Genomic DNA, 26,545 nt, shown 5'->3' on the forward strand with positions numbered 1-26,545 from the left:
TTCATTATATGTGCACTTTTTCAGTAGCATAGTTCATTGCTTAGTACTAAGTTATGTTCTTTTACCTAATGGAAAGCAAATATGTTTTGCTCCCTATTTGTTAATGTGCTTATAGTGGTAAGGAATGGACTTGAGGTCCCTGGAGATTTCATTTTTCCTGGTCAGATATCATAAAGACTACGAGTATAAATATCATGTAGCTTCCTAATGATGTATAGGGCATGTTTAAGAAAAGTGAAATCACATCCTTTGATGCTGGACCCAGTGGGGAAAAATTGTAGTTAAATGTTGATTTACTTAAAACTAGATGTCTATGTGAGAAAGTACATGTATAGGACATATAGAAATCACTTTTATTTGTCAGGCTTTATTTTACTTATGAAACACCATTTTTAACTGTTCTACAGCAGCTGGTTTATGATAATGGACAAATGCCCAGTACGTGTTGTTTTTCCAACTACCACTATAAAAACACAATCACATATATACATGCAACTTTTGGCTTCATATCTGTGAAGCTATTTAAATGTGTTCATTATACTTTTGCCTTTAATGCTGTTTCTGTTAACGGTGACTTTTTTTCATTCTTATATGTTCATTAGTGCTTAAATCTGTCCAATTGAGGCCTCAGGACCATGGCAAGATATGCTAGATAAAATTTCATGACTCCAAAGTATTTTACAGAAACACATTATTCCAGTTTGTTCACCAAGTATAGGTTGTGGCTATTTTTTCTTCTACAGAGAATCAGGTTTTTACATTTCCTTACCTTATGAAAATGAAAGTGCCATAATTATCTTTTAAAGGAAGGACCTGCCTTCTTTCCATACTGTTTTTGTACTTTACTAATTTTTATCAAAGAAATTATACCAGTGACTTAGTAATTTTGAGGCATAGGTTAGTTTAGGTAGTAGAGGATGCACCATACTTTTTCTTCAGATGCCTTCTTCTCAGCTAATTTACAACTAAGTGTCATCTGATTACTCCAACTATTGATTGAAGATCTGTAGAAGCCCAAGAAATGAACTATAGTACATGTCTGTCCTTCTCCATAAAATATAATACTGGAGTGTGTTATGAATTGTATTGATTTCTTTTATGATAGATCTATTAACAGGAACAAAACACATGAATCAAATAGAATTAAGTGTAAATTAAAATAGAGCACTTACCTAAAGTTGGGTGGCCTGGATCATAGCCTTGGATCCTTTTTTAGCCAATGTGGTGCCGCTGTGTCTTGTGACTCTGAACGAGGCACTTCATCTCGCTGGGCCTCCGTTTTGCCATCTGTAAAACAAGGGGCTTGAAGTAGATGATGGTGGAGATCCCCCTGCCCCCGCACCTCCACTCTCCGAAGCCTCGGTCCAATGGCCTACCCCTCTACAGGTCCTGCCAATGTGTTGGTGCTATAAGCTGCTTCAAATATAAAATGGTTCGTCTATCATATATGCTCATTTAATAGCTTATGAAAGTCCTTTTTGTTATAAAGCTTTTTCTGGTTTTATGGACTTGATTACTGTAATGTTTTGTTTTTAGCCGTGTAACTCTAAACATCATTCACTTGTCCCAGTAATCTGGGATGGGATTTTGTTATTTTATGGCATTCTTTGGCTACTCATCTGTCCAGCATCTTATTAACCTAAGCACTGTGATCATTGTTTGGAAATCTGTCCTATGGAAAGAATAGAAACATTTCCTTCACATGTACTTCACAGATTCAAAAGAAGTTTCATTAAAACATCCTTCTCTTTACTGGATCCGTGCCTCACTGTATCATCTTACTCGTGTTTTGCTCAATAAATTAATAGAAGACCAGCTCTCTTCCATTCTCCTTCATTCAGTTACCATTTTCTTAACACCTGCTAAGAGCCAGATGTTGAATACCAGGCTCTGACCCTCCAATGAGTAAGACTCACACCAGCCCGTGCAAAGCTCACAGTCCGGAGCAAGGAGGGTGGCATGGCAGATAGAGAAACTGACAATCAAGTAGCAGAGTACCCTGTGTGAAGGTGAGTACATGGTACTGTGAGAGCCCAGAGGAGGAAGGACCAGCTCCACAACAGTGAGGTCTGAGGAGGCTTCCAAGGGAGGTGATGTGTGAGCTGGGTCTTGAGAAAAGAAGAAATTTTGTAAGCACTAGAATGAAGACTTGGAAGAAAGTGAGGGAAGAGGAGGAGAGTGGGCTCAAAACTAGAGTACAGAGTAATTCCCAAACTACTTGTTTGTCCTGCAAGCAACAGGAAGGCAGTGGAGGTTATTAAAGAGGAATGATGTAATGGTATCCAATGTGTAGAGAGGGTGGTTTCCCAGCCTGAGACCCAGCTGTGACCATGGAAACAGATAACAAATGAAAAAGCCATTACGCTCACAATGACTCATATTCACCAAGTATTTGCCAAAGGTACCCTGCCTCCTCCTCAATTCCTTCCCCTAAGGCTGGGATTCCCTTAGAGATGAACAATATCATCATCCAGAAAGGAAAAAAAAGGCAGCCAGTGAGTGGTTATGGATCTGGGCAGCTACAGAGATGACCCTGGCTTCTGAGAATCAGTACATACACACTATAAAGGGTAGGAGCAAAAGAGTCCTTCAGCCCTTTCTAGGAAAGGACTGAAGAATTGAGATTTTGATCATGAAAAACAGCAGCTAACATGCACTTTCACTGGTTCAGACCAAAGTATCAGAAGTTCCTGTGACTTTCAGTGGAGGCCAATTGTATTAGGAGATGGGACTGGGTAGGGGTGAATTTAAAACAAAGTGAGGGAAGAGAAGGTAATGCATAGGATAGACAATGTAAGTAAACATGGCAGATGAAATGTTATACTACCTTAATGTTATGAACAAGGAACTCAAACCTACAGGTGATGGTGGTAGCTTGGTGTGGAGATTCATGTCACGTGGCTTTCCAACTCTCCAAGATGGGGGGGGTGGGGGGGTGAACACCTTCTCATTGGCAAGATGGTCAGTTACAACATACATATACATGTGTATAGTATTTATAAGCCGCCTTATTTGGTGGTAGGTAGACACCTGTTGAGGATTTCTCCCTCCTTCCTTCCCTGTCCCTAGGTTTACAAACCTTTGGCTTACAGCTCTGTAGAACCTGATTCCACCATCAGCTATACCCATCTTTGCACCATCTAGCATGGATATCACCTTTAGCTTGTCTTCAGAGCATGGCCCTACTGGCTACTTTACTTAATCTCTTTACCACTGTAAGCAGCAAACAACCTTTGCCTTCAGATGAGCCCTTCTGCTATTCCAATTACTATCTCCTTATCAGAGTCATTCATGTCTATCAAGGCCGTTTAACTGTAGGCCAGCCTTGGACAAACATGCACAGTTGGTCTCAAGAACCTTTCAATTATCAATTTTTTCAGAAACCAATATTCTCTTTATCCTGAGGGAAAATGCAATCCAAATAAATTCATTCTAAAATGCTAATGACTTAATGGTTAGAAGATCACTATGGAAAGAGCAATGTTTAGCATAAAGGAGGAGAAGTTAATAGTAAAGTTTTAGATATCATTAAGAATTATTCATATGAAGCATTCCTATACCCTATAAATCCTAGATAATCTTCTTAATTATAAAAGCAAGTAATTGAAATCATTGAGATGCATAATGGCAAGATCCCAGGCTTGGAGGTCTAAGAAATTTGCAGCCAAAACATCTATGTACAAGTTGCTACTTCTGGTCTCTAGATCCGGTCACCCACCCACCACCACCCCCATCCTTCCACATACACATCCTACTTAGGTAGAAATGAGAGCTTCATTGACTAAGAGACTTTAAATCTGGTCCTAACATAAAATATTCATCCTGTGACATCATGGGGGACCCTGTGGATCTAGAAGTTGTTGTTCTACTGGGGGCAAGCCTAAGGCACTCACTGGAAGAACATGGCCAGCAGTACCTGCTTTGTTCCTGGCACTGACTGGCACAGAGCATTCATGTCTCCTGGGATCTGGTTAAGGATAACCCTAAGTAAAAGTTGGCATGTGAACAAACGAGAAAACCCAGAAATAAACCCATGCTTACATGGCCAATCTATGGCGAAGGAGGCAAGACTATACAATGAGGAAAAGAGTCTCTTTGATAGTGCTGGGAAAACTAGACAGCTACATGCATAAGAATGAAACTGGACCATTTTTTACATTATATACAAATAAAATGGATTATAGACCTAAATATGAGACACAAAACCATAAAATACCTAGAAGAAAACATTGGCAATGATTTCCTTAACATCGGCCTTAGCGACATTTTTCTAGATATCTGTCTCCCCAAGACACAACAAAAACAAAAGCAAAAATAAACTATTGGGACTACACCAAAATAAGAGACTTTTGCACAGGGTAGGAAACTAGCAAAATGAAAGGCAACTTACTGGGAGAAGAGACTTGCAAATAATATATCTGAAAAGGGGTTAATATCTAGAATAAATAAAAAACTTATTCAACTCAATACACACACACACTAATAATCCAATTAAAACTGGGCAGAGGACCTGAATAGACATTTTTCCAAAGAAGACATTCAGGTGGCAAACAGACTCATGAAGAGGTGCTCAACATCACTAAGCATCAGAGAAATGCAAGTCAAAACCACAACGAGGCATCACCTCACACCTGTCAGAATGACTAGAATCAAAAAGTCAAGAAATAATATGTGTTGGTTAGGGTGTAGAGAAGAGGAATCCTCTTACACTGTTGGTGGGAATACAAATATTCACAAATACACTGTGAAAAACAGTATGGAGTTTCCTAAAAAAACAAAAACAAAAAAAACCCCTATCATCCAGTAATTTACCTGTGAGGTATTTACCCAAAGAAAACAAAACACTACTTTGAAAAGATATATGCACCCCTATGTTTATTGCATTTTTAAAAATTTTAATTCTAATGTAATTAATATGCAGTGCTATATTAGTTTCAGGTATACAATATAATGATTCAACAATTCTATATATTACTGAGTGCTCATCAAGATAAGTGTACTCTTAATCCCCCTTCACCTATTTCGCCCATCCACCTCACCTACTTCCCCTATGGTAACCATCTGTTCTCTATAGTTAAGAGTCTGGGGTTTTTTTGTTTCTCTTTTTTGCCTTTGTTCATTTGTTTTGTTTTTCAGGTTCCACATATGTGAAATCATACAGTATTAGTCTTTCTCTGACTTATTTTGCTTAGTGTAATATCCTTCTAGATCCATCCATGCTGTTGCAATTGGCAACATTTCATTCTTTTTTATGGCTGAATAATATTCCATTTTATATATATATATATATATATATATATATATATATATATATAAAACACTTCTTTATCCATGGACATTTGGTTGCTTCCATGTCTTGGCTATTGTAAATAATGCTACACTGCAGCCAAATTATGGAGGCAGCCCAAGTATCCATGGATAAATGAATGGATAAAGATGTGAGATACATACACAATGGGCTACTACCTCAGACATAAAAAAAGAATGAAACGACATTTGCAACCACATGGATGGATCTAGAGGGTATAAGGTTGAGTGAAATAAGTCAGAGAAAGACAAGTACCATACGATTTCACTCCTATGTGGAATCTAAAAAACAAAACAAAAACCAGAAACAGACCCATAAATGCAGAGAAGAAATGTGACTGCCAGAGGGGAGGGGGTTGGGGGATGGGCAAAATGGATGAAGGCAAGTGGGAGGTATAAACTTCCAGTAATGAAATGAGTCAGTCATGGAGATAAAAGGGACGACACAAGGAATATAGCCACTGATACTGTAATATCACTGTATAGTCACAGATGGTAGCTATACTTGTGGGCATAGCATAACAGAGAGAGTTGTGGAATCACCACAATGTATACCTGAAACTAATGTAACACTGCACATGTGTCAATTTTAAAATCTCACAACAGACCCACGAGGCAGCTACTATTATCCCTACTTTACATATGAGGAAATACAAGTGTGAAGAGATCCAAATGCATATTTGCTAGGTCTTTTAAAAACACCGAATTCAGGGGCGCCTGGGTGGCGCAGTCGGTTAAGCGTCCGACTTCAGCCAGGTCACGATCTCGCGGTCCGTGAGTTCGAGCCCCGCGTCGGGCTCTGGGCTGATGGCTCGGAGCCTGGAGCCTGTTTCCGATTCTGTGTCTCCCTCTCTCTCTGCCCCTCCCCCGTTCATGCTCTGTCTCTCTCTGTCCCAAAAATAAATAAACGTTGAAAAAAAAAATTAAAAAAAAAAAAAAAAAAAACACCGAATTTTTCATGAGCAGCTAGTATGAGGTAAGAGAACACATGTCCTGGAATCAGGAAATGCAGGTTCTAGTCCAACTGCCGCTAATTTGCTATGCAACCTTAGGACCTTTATGACTTCTGGTCCTGCTTCCAGGAAAAAAAAAAAAAAAGAAAGGATCTACTTTTTAAAAAGGACTTAGTCTAGGTAATTGTTAACGTTTCTTCTAACTTTACATTTTATACAAATTTGAGAGAGGTGAGCAATTCACTTTCAGGTGCATTTTGCCATCTCCACCCCAAGTCATTTTATATTTCCTTCCTTGAATTAAAAATCAGGAGAACCAAGTCTAGAGTATGAGGTCAGAGGATATGTGGGTTTGCTGCGTGTAATTATAGGTATTTAAAAGATATTTAAAGAATCACTTCCTGATACTTCAGCTATTGACTCATCAACAGGACTGGAAAGAATTTTTAAGTAAAAATGATTTGCAGAAAGGTATTTTGTCTAGAGGCAATTAATAGAATTAAGAGAGCAAAGTGCCAACAATGCCTTTCTAAGAGGAGTTCAAAAACATAACGACAAAAAGAAAAATAGCTCAACCAAATTTTAAATGTGAGTAACAGAGAATTTGGTTTTTAGAAGCAAGAAAAAGAGGAATTCATTCATTTGTTAATGCCCTGCTAGGAATGTAGTAGTTCCCACTGGCAGTGTGCTAAATATGTCCTAGGATAAACCCAGAAAAGACAGGGATCTCCCAGGATAGTTGAGGCAGGGGTTATGGGGATGGGTAGTAGGAGGTAAACATAAATTACTATGCATTGTGGTAAATGCTATTATTAGAAGTTGGCTCTGAAGGAACATGACAAAATCACAGCAGGAGATCTAAGCAGAAACAGAAGTACGTAATATACCTGATAGAGAATTTAAGGTAATGATCATAAAGCTACCAGTTTCAGAAAAGAGTGGAGGATGTCAGTGCGACCCTTAAAAGGAGATAAAAACTAACATATCAGAGATGAAAAACTCAACAGATGAAATTAAAAATGTAATAGATGGGATAAATAGTAGGCTATAGAAAGCAGAGGAACAGATCAGTGACCTGGAGGATAGAGTAATGGGAAGCAATAAAGTTGAAGAGGTGAAAGACAAACAAATACTGCATAATGAGAACAGACTTAGAGAACTCAGCAACAGCATTCAGTATAATAACATGCACATTATAGGGATCCCAGAAGGAGAAGAGAGAGAAAGGGGGGTAGAAAATGTGTTTAAAGAAATAATAGCTGAAAATGTCATGATTCTGGGGAAGTAAACAGAGATTCCCCCAACAAATTCAACCCAAAGAGGTCCACACCAAGACACATAATAATTAAAATGACCAAAAAAAAAAAAAAATAGTGATAAAGAGGTTTAAAAGTTGCAAGAGAAAAGAAGACAGTTAAGGAAATCCCATAAGACTATCAGCTGATTTTTCAGCAGAAACTTTGCAGGCCAGGAGGGAGTGGCATGATATATTCAGAGTGTGGAAAGGAAAAAATCTTAAGGTAAGAATAGTCTATCCAGCAAAGCTATCATTCAGAATAGAAGATAAAGAATTTCCCAGACAAACAAAAGTTAAGAATGCATGACCACTAAACCAGCCCTACAAGAAATGTTAAAGGGGACTCTGAGGGGGGAAACAACAATAACAACATAAGAATAAGGAAAATAGGAAGCACAAAAGCAAAATAAATAAGTGAATAAATAAATAAATCTGTAAAAATCAGTCAAGGAAGGAACAAAATAGAAGGATGTAAAATATGATACCAAATATCTGAACCTTGGAGGGAAGAGAAGAATGAGTTCAAAATTAAGCAACCATTAGCTTAATATAGACTGCTACAAGCAGAAGATGTTTTATATAAACTGAATGGTAATCACAAGCCAAAAAACAGTAAATAGGTATGCAAAAAAATGAAGAGTAAGCAATCTAAGTATATCACTAAAGAAAACTGGCAAACCATGAAGAAGAAAAAGAGGAGAAAGGATCAGAGAAAAACTACAGAAACAACCACAAAACAAGTAAAAAAAAAAAAAGCAAATAGTTATCTATCAATAATTATTCTGTATGTAAATGGACTAAATCCTCCAATCAAAAGACATAAGGTGATGTAATGGATAGAAAAACAAGTCATAGGGGCGCCTGGGTGGCGCAGTCGGTTAAGCGTCCGACTTCAGCCAGGTCACGAACTCGCGGTCCGGGAGTTCGAGCCCCGCATCAGGCTCTGGGCTGATGGCTCAGAGCCTGGAGCCTGTTTCCGATTCTGTGTCTCCCTCTCTCTCTGCCCCTCCCCCGTTCATGCTTTGTCTCTCTCTGTCCCAAAAATAAATAAACGTTGAAAAAAAAAAAAATCTTTAAAAAAAAAAAAAAGAAAAACAAGTCATCTATATGTTGCCTAACAGAGACTCATTTCAGACTAAAGACACATGCTGATTGAAAGTGAGGAGATGAAGAAACATTTATCAGGAAAATGGATGTCAAAAGAAAGCTGGAGTAGCAATACTTATATTGGGCAAAATGGACTTTAAAAACAAAGTCTGTAAAAAGAGACAAAGAAGGACACTATAAAATCATGAAGGGGACAATCCAACAAGAAGATATGACAACTGTTAATACCTATGCACCCAACATGGAAACACCCAAATACATAAAGCAACTAATAACAAACACAAAGGAACAATTCAATAATAATACAATAACAGTAAACAAATAACAGTAAAAGAACACCTCGCTTACATCGATGGACAAATCATCCAAACAGAAAATCAACAAGGAAACAGTGCCTTTGAATGACACACTGGACTAGATATATTCAGAACATTCCACCATAAAACAGCAGAATACACATTCTTTTCAAGTGCATACGGAACATTCTCCAGAATAGATCACATATTAGGCTACAAAACAAGCCTCAACAAATCCAAAAAGATCAAAGTCATACCATGCATCTTTTCTGACCACAATGCTATGAAACTAGAAATCAACCACAAGAAAAAAATCTGGAAAGTCCACAAGTACATGGAGGTTAAATAACATGTTACTAAACAATAAGTGAGTCAACCAAGAATTAAAAGCAGAAATCAAAAAATACACGGAAACAAACAAAAATGAAAAAAAATATAAAAAAGTAAAAAAAAAAAAAAAAAAAAAAGAAAGAAAGAAAAGAAAAGAAACAAACATGAAAACACAATGGTCCAGAACCTGTATGATGCAGCAAAAACAGTTCTAAAGAGGGGAGTATATTGGAATACAGGCCTACATCAAGAGGCAAGAAAAATCTCAACTAAACAGCTTAACCTTACACCTAAAAGAATTAGAAAAAGAACAATAAATAAAACCCAAAACCAGAAGAAGGAGGGAAATAATAAAGTTTAGAGTAGAAACAAATGATTTAGAAAGTAAGAAAACCAATAAAACAGATCAATGAAACCAGAAGCTGGTTCTTTGAAAACATCAACAAAATGGATAAACCTCTAGCCAGATGAAAGAGAGAAAGGGAAGGGGGGAGAAAGAAAAGAAAGAACTCAAGTAAAAATAACAAATGAAAGAGGAGAAATAACAATGAACACCACAGAAAGACAAATAATTATAAGAGAATATCATGAAAAACTGTATGCCAACAAATTAGACAAACTAGAAGAAATGGATACATTCCTAGAAACATACAACCTCCCAAAAGTGAAACAGGAAGAAACAGAAAATTTGAAAAGACCAATCACCAGCAAGGGGATTAAAGTAGTAATCAAAAAACTGCCCACAAACAAAAGTCCAGAACCAGATGGTTCATAGGTGAATTCTACCAAACATTTAAAGAAGAGTTAATACGTATTCTACTCAAACTCTTCCAAAAAATAGAAGGAAAACCTCCGAATTCATTCTACGAAGCCAGTATCACCCTTATACCAAAATAAACAGAACTACAAGCCAACATCTCTGATGAACATTAATGCAAAAATCCTCAACAAAAGTGCTAGCAAACCAAATCTAACAATACATTAAAAATATCATTCACTACTATCAAATGGGATTTATTCCTGGTTTGCAAGGGTGGTTTAATATCCACAAATCAATGTCACATACCACATCAATAAAAGGATAAAAACCATATGATCATTTCAATAGATGCAGAGAAAGCATTTGACAAAGTATAACATCCATTCTTGATAAAAGCCCTCAACAAAGTAGGTTTAGAGGGAACATACCTGAACATAATAAAGGCCGTATATGAAAAACCCACAACAAACGTCACACTCAATGGGGAAAATCTGAGAGATGTCCCCCCTGAGGTCAGGAATAAGACAAGGATGTCAACTCTCATCACTTTTACTCAACATAGTACTGGAAGATCTAGCCACAGCAGATAGACAACAAAAATAAATGAAATTCATCCAAATCAGTAAGGAAGAAATAAAACTTCTATTTGCAGATGACATAATATATAGAAATAATATCTAGAAAACCTAAAGACTCTACCAAAAAATTACTAGAACTGATCAGTGAATTTAGTAGTCACAAAAGACAAAATCAATGTACAGAAATCTGTTGCATTTCTATACACTAATAATGAAGCAGAAGAAAGAGAAATTAAGAAAATAATCCCATTACAATTGCATCAAAAATAGTAAAATACCTAGGAATAAACCTAATCAAAGGTGAAAGACCTCTACTCTGAAAACTATAAAACATTGATGAAAAAATTTGGAGATGAAACAAACAAGTGGAAAGACATTCCATGCTCATGGATTGCAAGAACAAAAACTTAAAATGTCTATACTACCCAAAGCAATACGCACACTTAATGTAATCCCTATCAAAATACCAACAGCATTTTTCACAGAGCTAGAACAATCCTAAAATTTGTATGGAACCACAAAAGGCTCTGAATAGCCAAAGCAATTTTGAAAAAGAAAGCAAAGCTGGCGGCATCACAATTCCAGACTTCAAGTTACATTACAAAGCTGTAGTAATGAAATAAGTATGGTCCTGGCACAAAAACAGACACATAGATCAGTAGAACAGAATAGAAAACCCACAATTATGTGGTCAATTAATCTTTGATGAAGCAGGAAAGAATATGTAATGGGAAACAGACAGCTGTCTCTTCAACAAATGGTGTTGGGAAAACTGGACAGCTACATGCAAAAGAATGAAACTGGACCATTTTCTTACACCATACACAAAAATAAATTAAAGATGGATTAAGACCTAAATGTGAGACCTGAAACCATAAAAATACTACAAGAGAGCACAGACAGTAATTTCTCTGACGTTGGCCATAATAACATTCTTCTAGATATGTCTCCTGAGACAAGGAAAATAAAAGCAAAAAATAAACTATTGGGACTACATCAAAATAAAAGGCTTCTTCAAAACAAGGGGAACTATCAACAAAACTAAAGGACAACTTACTGAATGGGAGAAGATACTTGCAAATGACATGTCCAATATAGGGTTAGTGTCCAAAATATACAAAGAACTTCTACAAATCAACACCCAAAAACCAAATAATCTAATTTAAAAATGGGCAGAAAATGAACAGACTTTTCTGCAAAGAAGACATCCAGATGGTCAACAGACACAAGAAAAGATACTCAACATCACTCATCATCAGGGAAATGCAAATCAAAACTACAATGAGATATCACCTCACCGCTATTGGAATGGCTAAAATCAAAAACACAAGAAACAACAAGTGTTGGCAAGGATGTGGGAAGAAAAGGAAGCCTCTTGCACTGTTAGTGGGAACGCAGATTGGTGCAGCCACTGTGGAAAACAGTATGGAGTTTCACTAAATAGTTAAAAATCCAACTACCCTATGATTCAGTAATGATGGTACTGTGTATTTACCCAAAACATACAAAAACACTAATTCAAAGGGATACATGTACTTCTATGTTTATAGCAGCATTATTTATGAAAGCCAAATTATGGAAATGTCCATCAATAGGTGAATGGATCAAGAAGAAGAATATTATTCAGCCATAAAAAAGAATGAAATCTTGCCATTTGCAACAACTCGGATGGATCTAGAGGGTACTATGCTAAGCTAAATAAGCCAGAGAAAGACACATATTATGATTTCACTCATATGTGAAATGTAAGAAACAAAACAAATGAACAAAAGAAAAAAAAAAGAGACAAACCAAGAAAGAGACTCTTAGTTATAGAGAACTGAGGGTTACCAGAAAAGAGATGGGTAGAGAGAAGGATTAAATAGGTGATGGGGATTAAAGAGTACACTTGTGATGAATGGAATTCACACCAGGTGATGCATGGAATTGTTGACTCAGTATATTGTACACCTGAAACTAATATAACACTGTATGTTAACTATACGAGAATTAAAATTAAATTAAGTTGTATTTTATTGTTTTATTATTTTGAGAGAGAGAAGGAGAGAAAGAAGAGAGAGAGGCACAAAGAGAATCCCAAGCAGTCTCTGTACTGTCAGCACAGAGCCTGACGCAGGGTTCAATTGCATAAACAGGGAGATCATGACCTGAGCTGAAATCGAGTCAAACACTTAACCAACTCAGCCACCCAGGCCCCTAAATTAAAATTTTTAAAAATGATAAAGAAGTTGGCTCTGCCTAAATCAAAAATTCTCACAGAGGAGGCAATATATCAGTTGGGTCTTGAAGGCTGGGCAGGAGTTGGTTAGTGAAGAACAGGGACAGGATAGTCTCAGCAGAGAAGACAGTGTATGCAAATGCACTAGGTTCTAAATGAGTCTAGGGTATTCAAACAACCCAGATATTTGTGGCAGGTGTATGAGGAGGAGAAGGTTGATGAGGCTGGGAAGGAAGTTTGAGTCAAGTCAAAGGCTATGAGTTTGTATTGATTATACAGGCAAGCGAAGGGAGTTGGTAGAGGTTTTTAAGCAGGGTCCTGCCATAGCCTTTGTTTTCATAAAGGTAATTAGAATGTAAGAGGAAAATAAAGTAGTGAAGAGAAACTGGCAGTAGTGTTTCTAATCTCTGCTGAGTCCCCAGTAGTGTCTCACAATTCTTTCGTTTGACCTGTCTAGTTCCTTCATTCCAAACCATTATCATCCTCCTCAAACCCTCCTACTTATCACCTTCCTACCAGGCAAACAATTCTGCCTTCCCCATCAAACAAAATGTTGGGGCCATTTGGCTTGAATTCTCAAACTTCCTATCTTCTCACACTCAAATGTCTCCATCACACCCATCCGAGTATCTTCCATCAAATGCACAGGTTGAGAAGCAACCTCGAGGTCAAGTCCAAACCCTCCAGCTATTCTGAAAGCCCCTTGCCTTCTCTCCTTTATTAAAATTTTCCAAAGAGTGATCAACCTTCTTTGCCTTCTCTGCCCCACCTCCCTTCTTCTCAATTGGCTGCAATCCTGCTTTTACTCCCACTATTGTAATGGAACTGATTTCACCCAGGATATTGGCCAGTGAACTCTCCATTTCCAAATTCAATGGAGCATTTCAGTCTCTGCTTCAAGGACCCAACTGCTTGAATCATTCTTTTTCATAAACTCACCATTCTGCATCACTGACTTCTGTGATATCAAACTCTCCTTTTTCCCTCCTCTGTCTCTTCATTTTTCTGCCTCCTAAAATTCCACCCTCAGTCCCAAGTTTCAATCCTTAGCCCATTGCTGCTCTTCCCATTTTACTCATTCTTCTTGGAAAGTCCATCCATTGTCACTGCTATTCATATGCTAAAGATTTCCAAATCTATACATCCAGCCCATCTTTTGTCCAAGCATCAGACTTACCTACCCTATTGGACATTTTCAACAGATAGCACACAGAGACTTAGAACATAATGTGTCGAAATCCATCTCCCTTCCTGAAATTTAATTGGTAGCACTATCACTAAATTGCCACACCTGGAAACTGAAGAGGCATTCAAGAATCTCCCCTCGTCTCTTACATCTGATCACCCATTCTTGCCCATTTCATTTCCCAAATACTTCGCAAATCCATCCTGATTTTCCTCATGAGCTACAAATTCGGCCTATATCATCCCTTTTGCTGAACTACTGCAAAAGCCTCCCATCTGGACTCCAGCCTATGTGGCTGCCCCTGGCATTGGGGTAACCAACTATCTTGGCTTACTTGGGACTATTCTTGTTTGGGCTCTAAGAATCTCACATTCCAGAAATCCCTCAATACCCATTGTTCATGATACTTTTAGTTGCAAATGAAACTTGCTTAAGCACATTACTGGAAATCCATGGGCCTCACTTCAAGTAGAGCTGGATTCAGGAGTTCTGCTTTCAGGTTTCAGCTCTGACCTTTCCTCTTGAATAGACTTCTCTATGAGGCAAGCCTGCTGCTAAGCAACACAGACACATGCATCAGCCCAACACCAGAAAGAGATTCTCTACTCTAGTGGAAATGTCTCGGGAAGTTTTCTGATTGGCCCAGCTGAAGTCACATGTCTATCCCCAAACCAATCACCATAGTCAGAAGGATTGGCTAGACCTGTATTACAAATCTACCCTTGAAGTGGGGAGAACTCCTAAGAAAGAAGATTCACAGAATGAAGAGGCAGGGAGTCAAGATGGACAACAATGAACTGCTATCCCCTTTAAATCCCATCCAACATCCTGTAGTCTGGCCAACTGGACCCATCTGAGAAGAGTGCACCCTAGAACACTCCAATTTAACGATGTTACTTTTCTACATAAAACCCTTAAAATTCTCTCAATACTTGCAGGACAAAGCCCATGCTCTTTGAAAGGGGATACAAGACTATGATCTGGTCTCTGTCTACCTTTTCAGCCTACCTTTCTCCACTCCCTTCCTTAACACTTAATCCTCTAGTAAATGCCACAGACTACAAGAGTCCCTCATGGGCCACACCTTTCTCCCCTGACTAGTTATTAATCATGCTTCAAGACTCAGGTCAAGCATCTCTTTTTCCTGGAAAGCTTCCTTACCACCACGACTACCCTAAACACACACATACACACACACACACACACACACACACAGCACATGCCCAAACTTGCCCTGACACCACACCAGCTTGAAAATGTGTCAGCTTCCTCTACTAGACTGCAGGTAGAGACCGTACCATAATCATGTTTATATAGCAAGTTCTAGCACAGTGCTTAGCATGCAGTATGTGTGTGACCTTTGATCTTGAACAGAAAATGTTCTGATAAATAAACAAGAAAGAACCAAATTCAGTTAATAGAAGTGGAGGACAAACTAGCTTAGTCGAAATGAACATAACCTAAGTAGATGGTGTCTTTCCATATTCTGTTCCGTTGGGCTATGTGGTTTATTGGGGGTTTTCTTTTTTCTTTAAATCACCCTCTAATTTGCAAATACAGAGTAATTACATACAAGACATACATAACATACATACATAGAAGATTACTCATGGGGGATGTAATTATCATTAGGTTGCATAGATCGAGTACTTCCAGGAACTGATCTAAGTGTTTTCTATGCACTATTCCTTTAATCCTCATAACAAACCAATGACATAAGCCTTGTTTATTTTCCCATTTTAAAGGAGAAATAATTGAGGCTTAAAGAAGTTACACTAACTTTCTCAAGTTCTATCGAGGATCAAGGATCCAAGCCCTGGTCTTTCTGGTTATAAAAGCCCATTGTCTTAACTACTACACTTTTAGTCTTTATCTTTTTTCAGCTCAATCCTTAACAATTACACAAGGAAGCAAAAGGAAATCAGAAGGCTCTTCTCCAGGTAAGCCATTTCTTGTGAAGTTAGTATTTTGATAATTATAATACAATTACAATACAGTGATATAATCAGGTGTTAAGTGGTGATACTAAGAAAGTTTGCTGCTTCTGTGCATATTAAATTCTTTCTCAGACGCTTGATTGTAGAAAATGAGTTAGCATAAAAGCATTAAAGCACCTAGGGACAGAAATCCCTTTTACCTTGACGAAGTTCTAAGATGAAAGAGAACAATTCTTAGAATTCTCCCCTGGTTTTTGTCTCCTTTTGTTTTCCTGAGGCTCTGTCCTACTTACTGGATAAGTAAAAGATTAGATCCAATTGGTTTCATCCTCCCCCAGGCTAACCTGTGCTGTCTGGTTGGCCTCTTCAAGAGATAGCTCCAGCATACAGAGGAATGAGTTCACAGTAAAATTCTGATTCTTCTTCCTTGCCTTGTGACTTTGGAGGTGTCTTTTGACTTCTCTGAACCTGAGTTGCTTTAGCAGGGACTCAAATTAATAAATGCGTAAGCATGTTATAAGCCAGACAGTTCTAATTGATATGATAAAAATATGAACTCTATTCACTTCCCAAGCTCGTAGCTTGTGTCTGACACGAAGCACTACTCCATCAACAACCGGTTGTTTTGATCATTCTGATCAGGTTCTTCCTTGTCTTGTCCAAAGTGCCCAGTGTTGTGTTTAGCACATAATAAACAGGTCTGTCAGTAGGCCAGTTCAAGGCAGTGCTAAGCGCCATTCTGTTTTGCAGACTCTTTCGCCTTTTGGAGTTCTTGTAACTTGTACAGTAACCACCTTAGTAAACTAGTAAATTCTAACTCCATCCACAAGTAGCAAAGATTTCTGGTTTTATCACTTCGCTGAAGATCTCTTCAATCTTTGCAGAGAAATGGATATTCCTTAGCTCCTAGTGGGTTGGCATCAGGGAGACTAGAGACTGATCAAATGAGAGCTTCCCCCTCCTTCTCTGCCACTCCCCCGAGACTTGTAGAATGGTTTTGCTGAAATTCAGCGGGAAGAACGCCAAGAGTTCTCAAACTTCTCTGATAATAAGAATTACCTGAAGTGCTTGTTAAAAAATAAATTCTGAGCCTTATCTCAGCCGCACTTAATCTGAAGCTCCTGGGAAGGGTTTTGAAGCTGCATTTTTAACAAACACCCATAGGTCTTATTATCAGAACAATTGGGAAATCCTGATAATGCAAACACCTCACTTTATACAGGAAAGTTCTGAGGCCCAGACTGAGAGATGTGAATTGTTGGAGGTGAAGGGTGAACCCCACATGCTTAAAAGGATTAGGAAGGGAAGCCTAAATGAGTCCAAGCAGGCTTGAGTTGACAATTGGGAGGGGTAAGGTCTGTGGCAAACAGGAAATCCTTGTTTAAAAGGGAAAAGCCTCCTCTGCACTCCAGCCAGTTGCCACAGATAGCAATGGAAATCAGAATTTTTCTAAAAAATGTCTCCATTTTTAAATGTTGACAAATGATTTAAAATAAATTTTTTTAAACATTTAAAAGCCAAACTTCTCTTAGCTAGCAGTTTCTAACCTTGCACTAGGACTTTGTGAGCCATAGCATCTTTTCCTTGCCTTTCATGCTGATGATAGCATACTGCCTCTTTTCTCAGTGTTAAATGGTTTAAAAAAAAATTTTTTTTTTTTTACTACGTAATCTCTATGCCCACCATGGGGCTCAAACTCACGACACCAAGATCAAGAGTCCACATGCTCTACCAACTGAGCCGGCCAGGCACCCCTAAAATAGCCTTCTATCACCTAATAAAAAAGGCTGACTAATAGGACGGGCCCTTCATGGTCTGGTTCCTACCACCTTTCCTACTTCATTACCCATCATTGGAAAATAAGAATTCTAGACCCAGATTACCTCGGTCTGCATCCTGGATTTGCAACTTCCTAACAGTAATATGACTCCAGGTAAATATATCTCTTCATTTTCCAAATGGCAATAATAGTACCTACTTCCACCGGGTTGTTGTGAATATTAATGTGTTACCGTAAAGCTCTTAGAACAGTGCTCAGCGTGTAGTAAACCCTCTATCTGTTATGGTTGCCCCCCCAGAAGCTAGCCCCAAAGATGCCTTGAATTCATACCTTCGGAGCTGCAGTTCCCCCTCCTGGAACAAATGTTCTTTACAGTCCCCTGGCCGAGCTCTTGATTCTTCAGGTCTCACTGTTCTGGCAATGCTCCTGGCCCAGGAACACTCAGGCCTTGAATATTACTCATCATCGCTTATCACCCTAAATTGCAGGAGTCAGGCATCTCCACTAAAGGCAGAGACCTTGCTTTTTCACTTTTGTAGCCCCAGGACCTAACACAGTGTCAGGTACATCCTTTCAATAAATAGTGCTAAAGGAATAAATGTGCTGATCTTGATTTTCTTATTTGATTATAAACTTAAGGGCAAACCCTCCCATAGGCTACATCTATGTATTCTCTGCAGCCCCTAGCAGAATTATATTCCATAGTCAATCAATTAAGTAATTTCTGCGGTTTGCAAAATACAGTGCTAGCTTCGGATCAAAGAGCTTATTACTACAGTTTGGTCCATGCCATCCCCACATGCCCTCCAGGGATTTCTACCTTTTGAATCCCATTAGCAGTTCTCCGGGCCTTTCTTCTGTTACTGAGCACTTTTCACCTTGGATTATATCTACTGATGTGCATGTCTCATTGCTTCATTAGACTATGAACTCCTTGGGGCCAGAGTATGTGGCTGATTTTTTGCAGACTTCAATATAACTAGCATAGTTCCTTGCCCATAGTAAGAACTCATTAAATATTTCTTGGTGGTCTTCATGATACAGCCTTTTCACAGAGTTTCTTATGTTTCTCTAAGGACTGTTAAAAAGAAAAAAAAAAAAAGGAGGGGCGCCTAGGTGGCTCAGTCAGTTAAGCATCCGACTTCGGCTCAGGTCATGATCTAGTAGTTCGTGAGTTCAAGCCCTGTGTCCAGGTCTGTGCTGACGGCTCAGAGCCTGGAGCCTGCTTCAAATTCTGTGTCCCCCTCTCTCTCCGCCCCACCCCTGCTTGTGCTCTGTCTCTCTTTGTCTTTCAGAAATGAATAAACATTAAAACAAAATTTTTTTAAAAAAGGAGAGGCATCTGGGTGGCCCAGTTGGATAAGTTTCAGACTCTTGGTTTTGACTCAGGTCGTGATCTCACAACTTGTAAGTTTGAGCCCCCTGCATCGGGCTGTGTGCTGACAGCATGGAGCCTGCTCAGGATTCTCTCTCTCTGCCCCTCCTCTGTTCGCTGGTGCTCTCTCTTTCATAATAGATAAATAAGCTTAGGGGCACTTGTACCCCAATGTTTATAGAAGCACTCTCAACTTTCTCATAGCCAAATTATGGAAAGAGCCTAAATGTCCATCAACTGATGAATGGATAAAGAAATTGTGGTTTATATACACAATGGAGTACTATGTGGCAATGAGAAAGAACGAAATATGGCCCTTTGTAGCAACGTGGGTGGAACTGGAGAGTGTGATGCTAAGTGAAATAAGTCATACAGAGAAAGATACCATATGTGTTCACTCTTATGTGGATCCTGAGAAACTTAACAGAAACCCATGGGGGAGGGGAAGGAAAAAAAAAAGGTTAGAGTGGGAGAGAGCCAAAGCATAAGAGACTCTTAAAAACTGAGAACAAACTGAGGGTTGATGGGGGGTGGGAGGGAGGGGAGGGTGGGTGATGGGTATTGAGGAGGGCACCTTTTGGGATGAGCACTGGGTGTTGTATGGAAACCAATTTGACAATAAACTTCATATATTGAAAAAAAATAAATAAGCTTAAAATAAATAAATAAATAAATAAATACATAAATAAATACATAAATAAATAAAAAGAAAAAAAAAGATTCAGTGCAATTTCAGGGACACCGGCCCTGTGTGATGAATCATGTCATGGGGAGTTTTGTTCATTTGAAGGAAACACGTGTCACACTGCAGCTTCTTACCACATATTGAAGAACAAAATTTAACCTCTATAGTTGCAATTTGAGGAAACGATGGTTTCACAAGGGTTACAGCAAAGCATCTCAAAAGAAAGTTTGGAACTGCTTCCAGTTGACAGTATACAAATGCTCTTTCCTAGAAAGAACCCTTTTTGTTTATTTGGAAAGTAATGTATGTATTACAGGTGATTAGTTACCTTCGCGAGTCCTTGTAGTACAGAAGTTTAACTTACTGAGGGCTTTGGTTAATTGTAAAAGGAGGAGGGAATGCCGTCTATGACACTGAGGTGAAGGTGCCAGTGGAAAAAGGTGTTTTCCACATTCAGCACACCTGAGTTAGATGAAGAGAGCTTTGTTCCTGTTGTAACATTTCCACCTACTTGCAATAAGTAGGTTTTCATAGCATTTAAGGCAACAACTGAAGAATATTAACACCAATTAGAGGGAGATGTTGTCTGGGTAGTTGCACACGTGTTTACAATCAACTGTTTCATGATTGGGTTTTTCAATGCAATGGTAACTTTGCGTTATGTTCCGTCAGGGAAGAATAACAACAGTTAAAACTTAAAGCAGGGGCGCCTGGGTGGCGCAGTCGGTTAAGCGTCCGACTTCAGCCAGGTCACGATCTCGCGGTCCGGGAGTTTGAGCCCCGCGTCGGGCTCTGGGCTGATGGCTCAGAGCCTGGGGCCTGCTTTGGATTCTGTGTCTCCCTCTCTCTCTGCCCCTCCCCCATTCATGCTCTGTCTCTCTTTGTCCCAAAAATAAATAAACGTTGAAAAAAAAAAAACTTAAAGCAAAACCCAAAACAAGAGTTCTGCATTAATTGTTGGGACCTTCCTGAAACAAAACACTCTGAAGAATGTAGACTATTAATTGCTTCATACCTCTAAGCACTATGAATTTAGAATAGAGACTCTAAACTCCTTTCTCAAAATAAATATATTTATACTGTGTTTTAAGGCATCAGAGAAATCTGATGGATGGTTTTTAGTTTCCCTATTGCTATTGCAGTTTAGTAATAGACACACTATACTGAGCACTTATTTATTATATGCCAGGTAGTTTGCATTCATTATTTCTAAATCATTCATTTAGTCAACAAATACTAATTCAATACCTACTGCTTGCTGACAAGTGTGCTAAATCCTGGGCTACAATTATGAACCAGACATTAGATCTTACCTTTAGGGAAGATACAGTTTTGTAGAAGAGGTAACGATTCTGCAAGCTGGGTAATTTTACCTCCATCTTTAGATGAGGAGAACGAGATGCAGAGGGGCTAATACTGGCTGCTCCCCATGGTCTTCAACACCAGGCGAGGCTGCCGATCTCTTCCCTGCTTCCTGCTTTAATTTACTCATCTTTGCAAGGGTTTTAAATCAGGCAACTGAGGAAGAGGCTTGAAAATCCTTAGTAGGAAGGCAAGAAAATTCTATTGAAAACTCACTGCTCTCAATCTTTTGGGAAAACAAGTATTAAATACTAGTTATGCTTTGGATTAGGCACCAGCTTAAATAAAATACAATGAGTTTAAACAAGGCCTAAAAACCCACATTTCTGTAAGATGTGGAAAAAGAGAAACTTAATTGCAAGGTGGAGGGCACACGGGCTCATGTTATTCTTAAAATGCAGAAACTTGGAGCTTTTTGTTAGTATTAGTTGGTTTGTTTTTCTCTCCAGACTTTTGCTTTTCCCTGATTATATGTGGTCATGACAAGGATGGGAGACAGATGGCAGGGGAGCCATTGAGGGTGCCCTTTGCCAAATAGGCAAAAAAAAAAAAAAAAGAAAAAGAAAAAATATCCCGTGGACTAAAGCCATGTTAGACTTCTCAGTAAGCATTTTTGCTTTCTTTGGCTATACCTACAGGAGATTGTTGCAGTTAATTATCAAGTGACTGTTCCAACTAAGAGATGATTGTTCTGCTGAAGGCTTTCATTTATTTTGTTCTCTTCTTCCATCTGCCCCATCTAACTTAACCAGACCCCTCAAAGCCATAGCAGAAATGCTCAGCTGGAAAACATACACCTCTGGAGAGAATAAGGGCACCAGAAATCTTTGCCAGGCCACTTCCCTATTCCTTAAATATGGTTCTGCAAAATGCACAGCCTTGGACTGGTACGGTCACTTCCTGGTTGGCATTACCTACAGCCTCTTATCCCAATAACCCCTTTCACAGTCCCCGGTGTTATCTTCCTAGAACACTGATCACGTCACTCCCTGTGTGAAGGCCTCTGCTGAATCCCCAAAGTTTATAGAAGGAAGCCCAAATGCCTGAGGGTGAAACAGAATGGCCTTCACAGTCTGGGCCTAATCCCCACCTACTTTTTCAACCTTATCTCTCCTTTTTCTTTTCTACACCAGAGGCGCACAATCACTCTTTGTTCCCCGAACAGGGGGTTTGGTCTTTCAGGGCTCCACACCTTTGCACAAACTAGTGTCGCTGCCAACAGCATCCTAGCTGGGGAAGTGACACTTGTGTTTTAAGACCTACATAACTTGCTGTCTCCCCAATAAAACCTTCCCTGGTCTTGCAGGTTAACTTCGGTCACTTTCACCTTTCTGCTTCCTTAGTATTTTGCATATAGTCTTCTTATAACATTAATATCACTGAACTATAACTACTCAGATTTTGCAAGTATAGTCTCTAACACCTTTTCCCTAACTGCGACCCCCAACTCCTCTTAAATCACCTTTGGTTTTCTGACTTTTGACACCATGTAGATAGAGTAGGGCCCTAGTAAAATGTCTGTTAAATAAAGAATAAATAAAACTATGCCACATCCAGCTCAAATGTTTAAAAGTGGAAAAAAATACACACACACACACACACACCAGAGATCTATCTATAGAGATACACACATATACTATATATATGATTTCATAAGGGTTTTAATTTTTCCATATAAAAAAACTTATTTAAAATACATTCCAAGTTAAAAGAAACAAAAGCACACATTAAGAAATGATGCAATTATTCCATACCAGTTTATTGTAGGTATTGTGTTTCAAAAAATTTATAGCATAAATAACTTCTCATGTCATAAAATAACTTAGTACAATTTATAATAAAACTTTGAGAATTTAACATCTCATCAAAATACAATAAAATATGGTTTTAAAATAGGATCAACCCTTTCTGTTTTTCTTTTATTTGAGGGCACATAAACCAAAAATACCCAAACTACTGCCGCACATTTGAACTTTAACAAAGCGCATTTGGTTTATTTAAATGTAACTCAACCATTCTAAATTAATACATAGTTTGTTTTCCTTCCTGCGTGGTTCTTTGTAATTTTTGTTCCTTTTGACTTGTATTTGTTTCAACACAGCTTCCTTCTTCATTTTCACCTCTTTCCATCTGCAAAGTCATCTATCTCCGGGCCCTCGGAACATGTAGTTGAACTCACTCAGCCCCTTGACATCAGTTTCTGTAATCCTTGCATCAGTGTGGGGAGTAACTGCTTGAGTAACTACAAAGGTATTTCAAAACTTCAGTGCAATTTGGTTCAGTTATTTTCATTCAGATGCCATCACCGTTCGGGGAGATTAATCACTGGAACCCACTGATCCATGTAGCGACTTTCCCGGCAAAAACAAATAAGTTGACTTAAGGCAGGATCCTTCCACTGTGATGAATGTGGATTCTGGAAACAAATTGAGAAAAATAAATTCACTGTTTTAAAAAAAATCAGCATTTGCTAATAATTACACTCATTTTAAGAGGAAGACAACCTGAACGTTCTATACTTTAGCTGTGTGACATAGAGACCAGTTACAACCATAAAAAATAAGCTTTCTTCTAGGTAGTTGGTTTCCTGCAAAATCATTAAGGGTAATTCTCCACTAAACCACACTCTGAGAAGTTTGAACGCATGCAACCCATATGCATGGTATTTATTTAGTTTTGCACGAGAGCATATTTATTTAGTTTTGCATGACATTATCATTCACAGGTTTGTCCTACCAAAGTTGTACTGTGGAAGAGACCTGAGTGAAAACAACTCTGAGGAATATTTCCATGCTGTGTGTGCAATGGATGAAAGCTGCATAGCAGTTAACTAGAAATGCCACCTGTTATACCTCTCCGAAGACAGGAGAGGAGTAGTAATTTTCAAGAGTACCAAAATGGTTAGGCTGCCACTTAACTAGACCAGTTAAAAAGAGTAAAATGTAAAAGACAAAGCTATCATATTACCTCTGAAAACACAAGTTCTCTATCTACCAAAGGTTTTTACCAGGGAAAAAAGGCCCATTAAAAAAAATGGAAGATTGCAGAGAAAAAATTCCCACTCTACCCTCTTCAAGTATTTCTAGGGAATTAATAAGGTCTGTCTCCTACACCATTTCTATTTTTAACTCTGAGTGGCGGGGAATGAAGCTGACTCCTTAATGAGGGTGAGCCAGGAATTTATTTGGCTTTATCTAATCTGCCCTACTAAAGGAATTAGTCACGGGAGGTAGTGCAGATGTAGGTAGGGAGTAGCTGGGCTGACAATGCTGACTCACAAGGATCTCTTCCGCTGCTGGCAGCCTCCAACGTGCTTAGACATGTTCTGTACCAGAGAAAATCCTGATGATGAAACTAGCACATCTCGGCCGAAAGTCCAGCCACACTCTCTAATGGGGCAAAAGCAGCCACGCTCTTGCCCTCCCCCTCATTCCAGATCTGCAGTCAGGCGACTCTGAACCCTCGCTCACTCCCCTCCAGAACTCTTCACTCCAGTCGGCCCGCAGCCCCCCTCTCGCTTACCGTCACCAGGACGCAGTGCAGGTCCGGGGGCTGCTCGGCGCCCTCGCTCGCTGCTGGGCTTGCGTCGGTCTCCAGGAGCAGGAGCTCAGCCAGTCGGCCCGGGTTGCTGACGCGCAGGATGTTGATGTCGTTCTCGCAGCAGAACGCCTGGATCAGGGTGAAGTGGATCTGCAGAGCCACATCCCTGTCGTCGTCCTCGTCCGCCGCCAGCAGGCACAGCACCACGTTATCCGGGTCGCTGAGGGCAGCGGGAGGGGCGGGTGAGCGCAGAGACACCACCCGTCCTCGTGGACGCCCGCAATACCCGCCCGGGTCCCAGGGTCGGCCCCGTCCTGCCCGCTGCCCGTGGGGCAGGTGGGAAGCCGCAGGAAGCTGCGCTGCAGGGCGGGGGGGCGCTCGGCGAGGTCGCCTCCAACGGGGCTGGGGAGAGAAGGGGGTGCCACGAGGGACTCGCGAGGGCCCCACTTACACGTTGAGCAGCTTGGCCGCCTCGTACACCCCGACGGTGATGGTGCGCTGACTCAGGGCTTTGCTGAGCACTTCCTCGAGGGCATCCCCCACCTTATCCATCCTACACGTGAGGGAGAGCAAAGGGGTCCCGTCAGCTCCGGTCCCTTCGGGGCCATCGCCGCCCCTTCGCCCTGCACCGCGACTCTCCCTCCCGAGTTCGTGCGCCACCGCGCCGCTCCGCTTTCTGCAAACCCAAAGCCCCCCCCCCCCCGGCCCTGTCACCCCCAGTGAACCCTCACACGCCCGGAGGCCGGGTGGGCTGCGAAAAACCCCGAGAGGGCCACCCGCCACCCTCCCCCGAGGGCGCTGCCAGTCCCCGGCGCTGGGCGCAGCCACAGGCTGCCAGCCGCAGGAGCGGCACCGGCAGGGACAGTCCCTTCTGCCTTTTGCAAAGGCCTGGAGGGCTCGGCCGGGTTGGGGGCACGCTCCTTCCGTCCACGGACGCCTTGGGGAAGGCCCCCGGAGCGAGACGGACGGGAGGTGCCCTCTGCAAACTTTTAACCGGTCGCTCCCCGCCAAACCTTGCCCAGAGGGGCCGCAATGGGGTGCACGCAGTGGGCGAAAAGAGTTCAGGGAGAGACTCCGGCCGCCTTACCTTTCGGTCTTCTGCTCTCCAGCCGAGAATTCCTCCAAAGTCATATTGCAACTGCAAATCCCCCTCAGAGAGAGCGCGGCGTGCGGACTGCTCCTGCCACGGTGGGCGCTTGGGCGCCTGCTCCCTGCACTCCCTCACAGGCTCTTCCAGCTCCCGCTGCCACCGCGCGGTCCGTCCGTCCGTCTGTCCGTCTCGCCCCACTCGCTCGCCCGCTCCCGGCCCCCTCGCCTCGCCACGGGCCGCGACTCCGACGGGGCAGCTGCCTCACAGCCACTGAAGGACAAAGGCCCCGCTCGCCCGAGTTATCCTGCCAACCTCCAGCCAACCACCACCAGCCTCATTTGCATACGCACAGCCATTGGGTTATGCAAATCAGCCTGCTCTGACAATTTGACCCCAGCTCCTGGAACCGTGGGGAGAGAAGCGGAAGGGGGTGGAGCCACGCGGAAGGCGAGCTCAGGGCCGAGGGCGGTGCAGGGACAGGGGAGGGCGGGGTCCGGAGCGGACTCTCTTAGCCTGTTGGAGGGGCCCGTAGGAGGGTGGGGGGCCCTTTGCAAAGGCCGGGCGGGAGGGGGGTGTCTTCCAATTGAGTCTGGAGCAGGCTGCCAAGTGTTTTTCTAGTTAGTGCATTCTTTTTTTTTTTTTTTTTTTGGTCGTTTCATGTCTTTTGTTTTTAGGGGTTGTTATTAAAATCTATTTCCAGGGTTAATGCACCCAAGTCTAGTAATTATTAGTAAGCAGGTTACA

At 40.6% G+C, this 26,545-nt stretch overlaps 1 protein-coding gene across 1 annotated transcript; it reads right to left on the minus strand.

The window, feature by feature from the left end:
* Nucleotides 1–22,909: 22,909 nt before the first annotated feature.
* GADD45A (growth arrest and DNA damage inducible alpha) lies at nt 22,910–26,087 on the minus strand. Its single transcript, XM_047084251.1, has 4 exons — nt 25,799–26,087; nt 25,163–25,264; nt 24,694–24,931; nt 22,910–23,587 (listed from the first exon to the last, which is right to left on the minus strand). Exons 1-4 carry the CDS (start codon nt 25,840–25,842, stop codon nt 23,474–23,476), a joined length of 498 nt encoding a protein of 165 aa, XP_046940207.1. The 5' UTR covers nt 25,843–26,087; the 3' UTR covers nt 22,910–23,473.
* Between the last annotated feature and the right edge of the window lie 458 nt (nt 26,088–26,545).

The sequence above is a fragment of the Lynx rufus genome, unplaced genomic scaffold (genome assembly GCF_022079265.1).
Source record: "Lynx rufus isolate CCGP_SWC_20201006 ecotype Redwood Valley unplaced genomic scaffold, mLynRuf1.p SCAF_2, whole genome shotgun sequence".
Lineage (NCBI taxonomy): Eukaryota > Metazoa > Chordata > Mammalia > Carnivora > Felidae > Lynx > Lynx rufus.

What these genes read in the sequence shown, in the direction of transcription:
- GADD45A (XM_047084251.1), bottom strand. Translation starts at nt 25,842, where the DNA reads ATGACTTTGGAGGAATTCTCGGCTGGAGAGCAGAAGACCGAAAG. An exon ending in GGAGAGCAGAAGACCGAAAG is followed by an intron (nt 25,265 to 25,798) that starts GTAAGGCGGCCG and finishes CCTCACGTGTAG; the next exon opens with GATGGATAAGGTGGGGGATG. An exon ending in GCGGCCAAGCTGCTCAACGT is followed by an intron (nt 24,932 to 25,162) that starts GTAAGTGGGGCC and finishes CGCTGCCCTCAG; the next exon opens with CGACCCGGATAACGTGGTGC.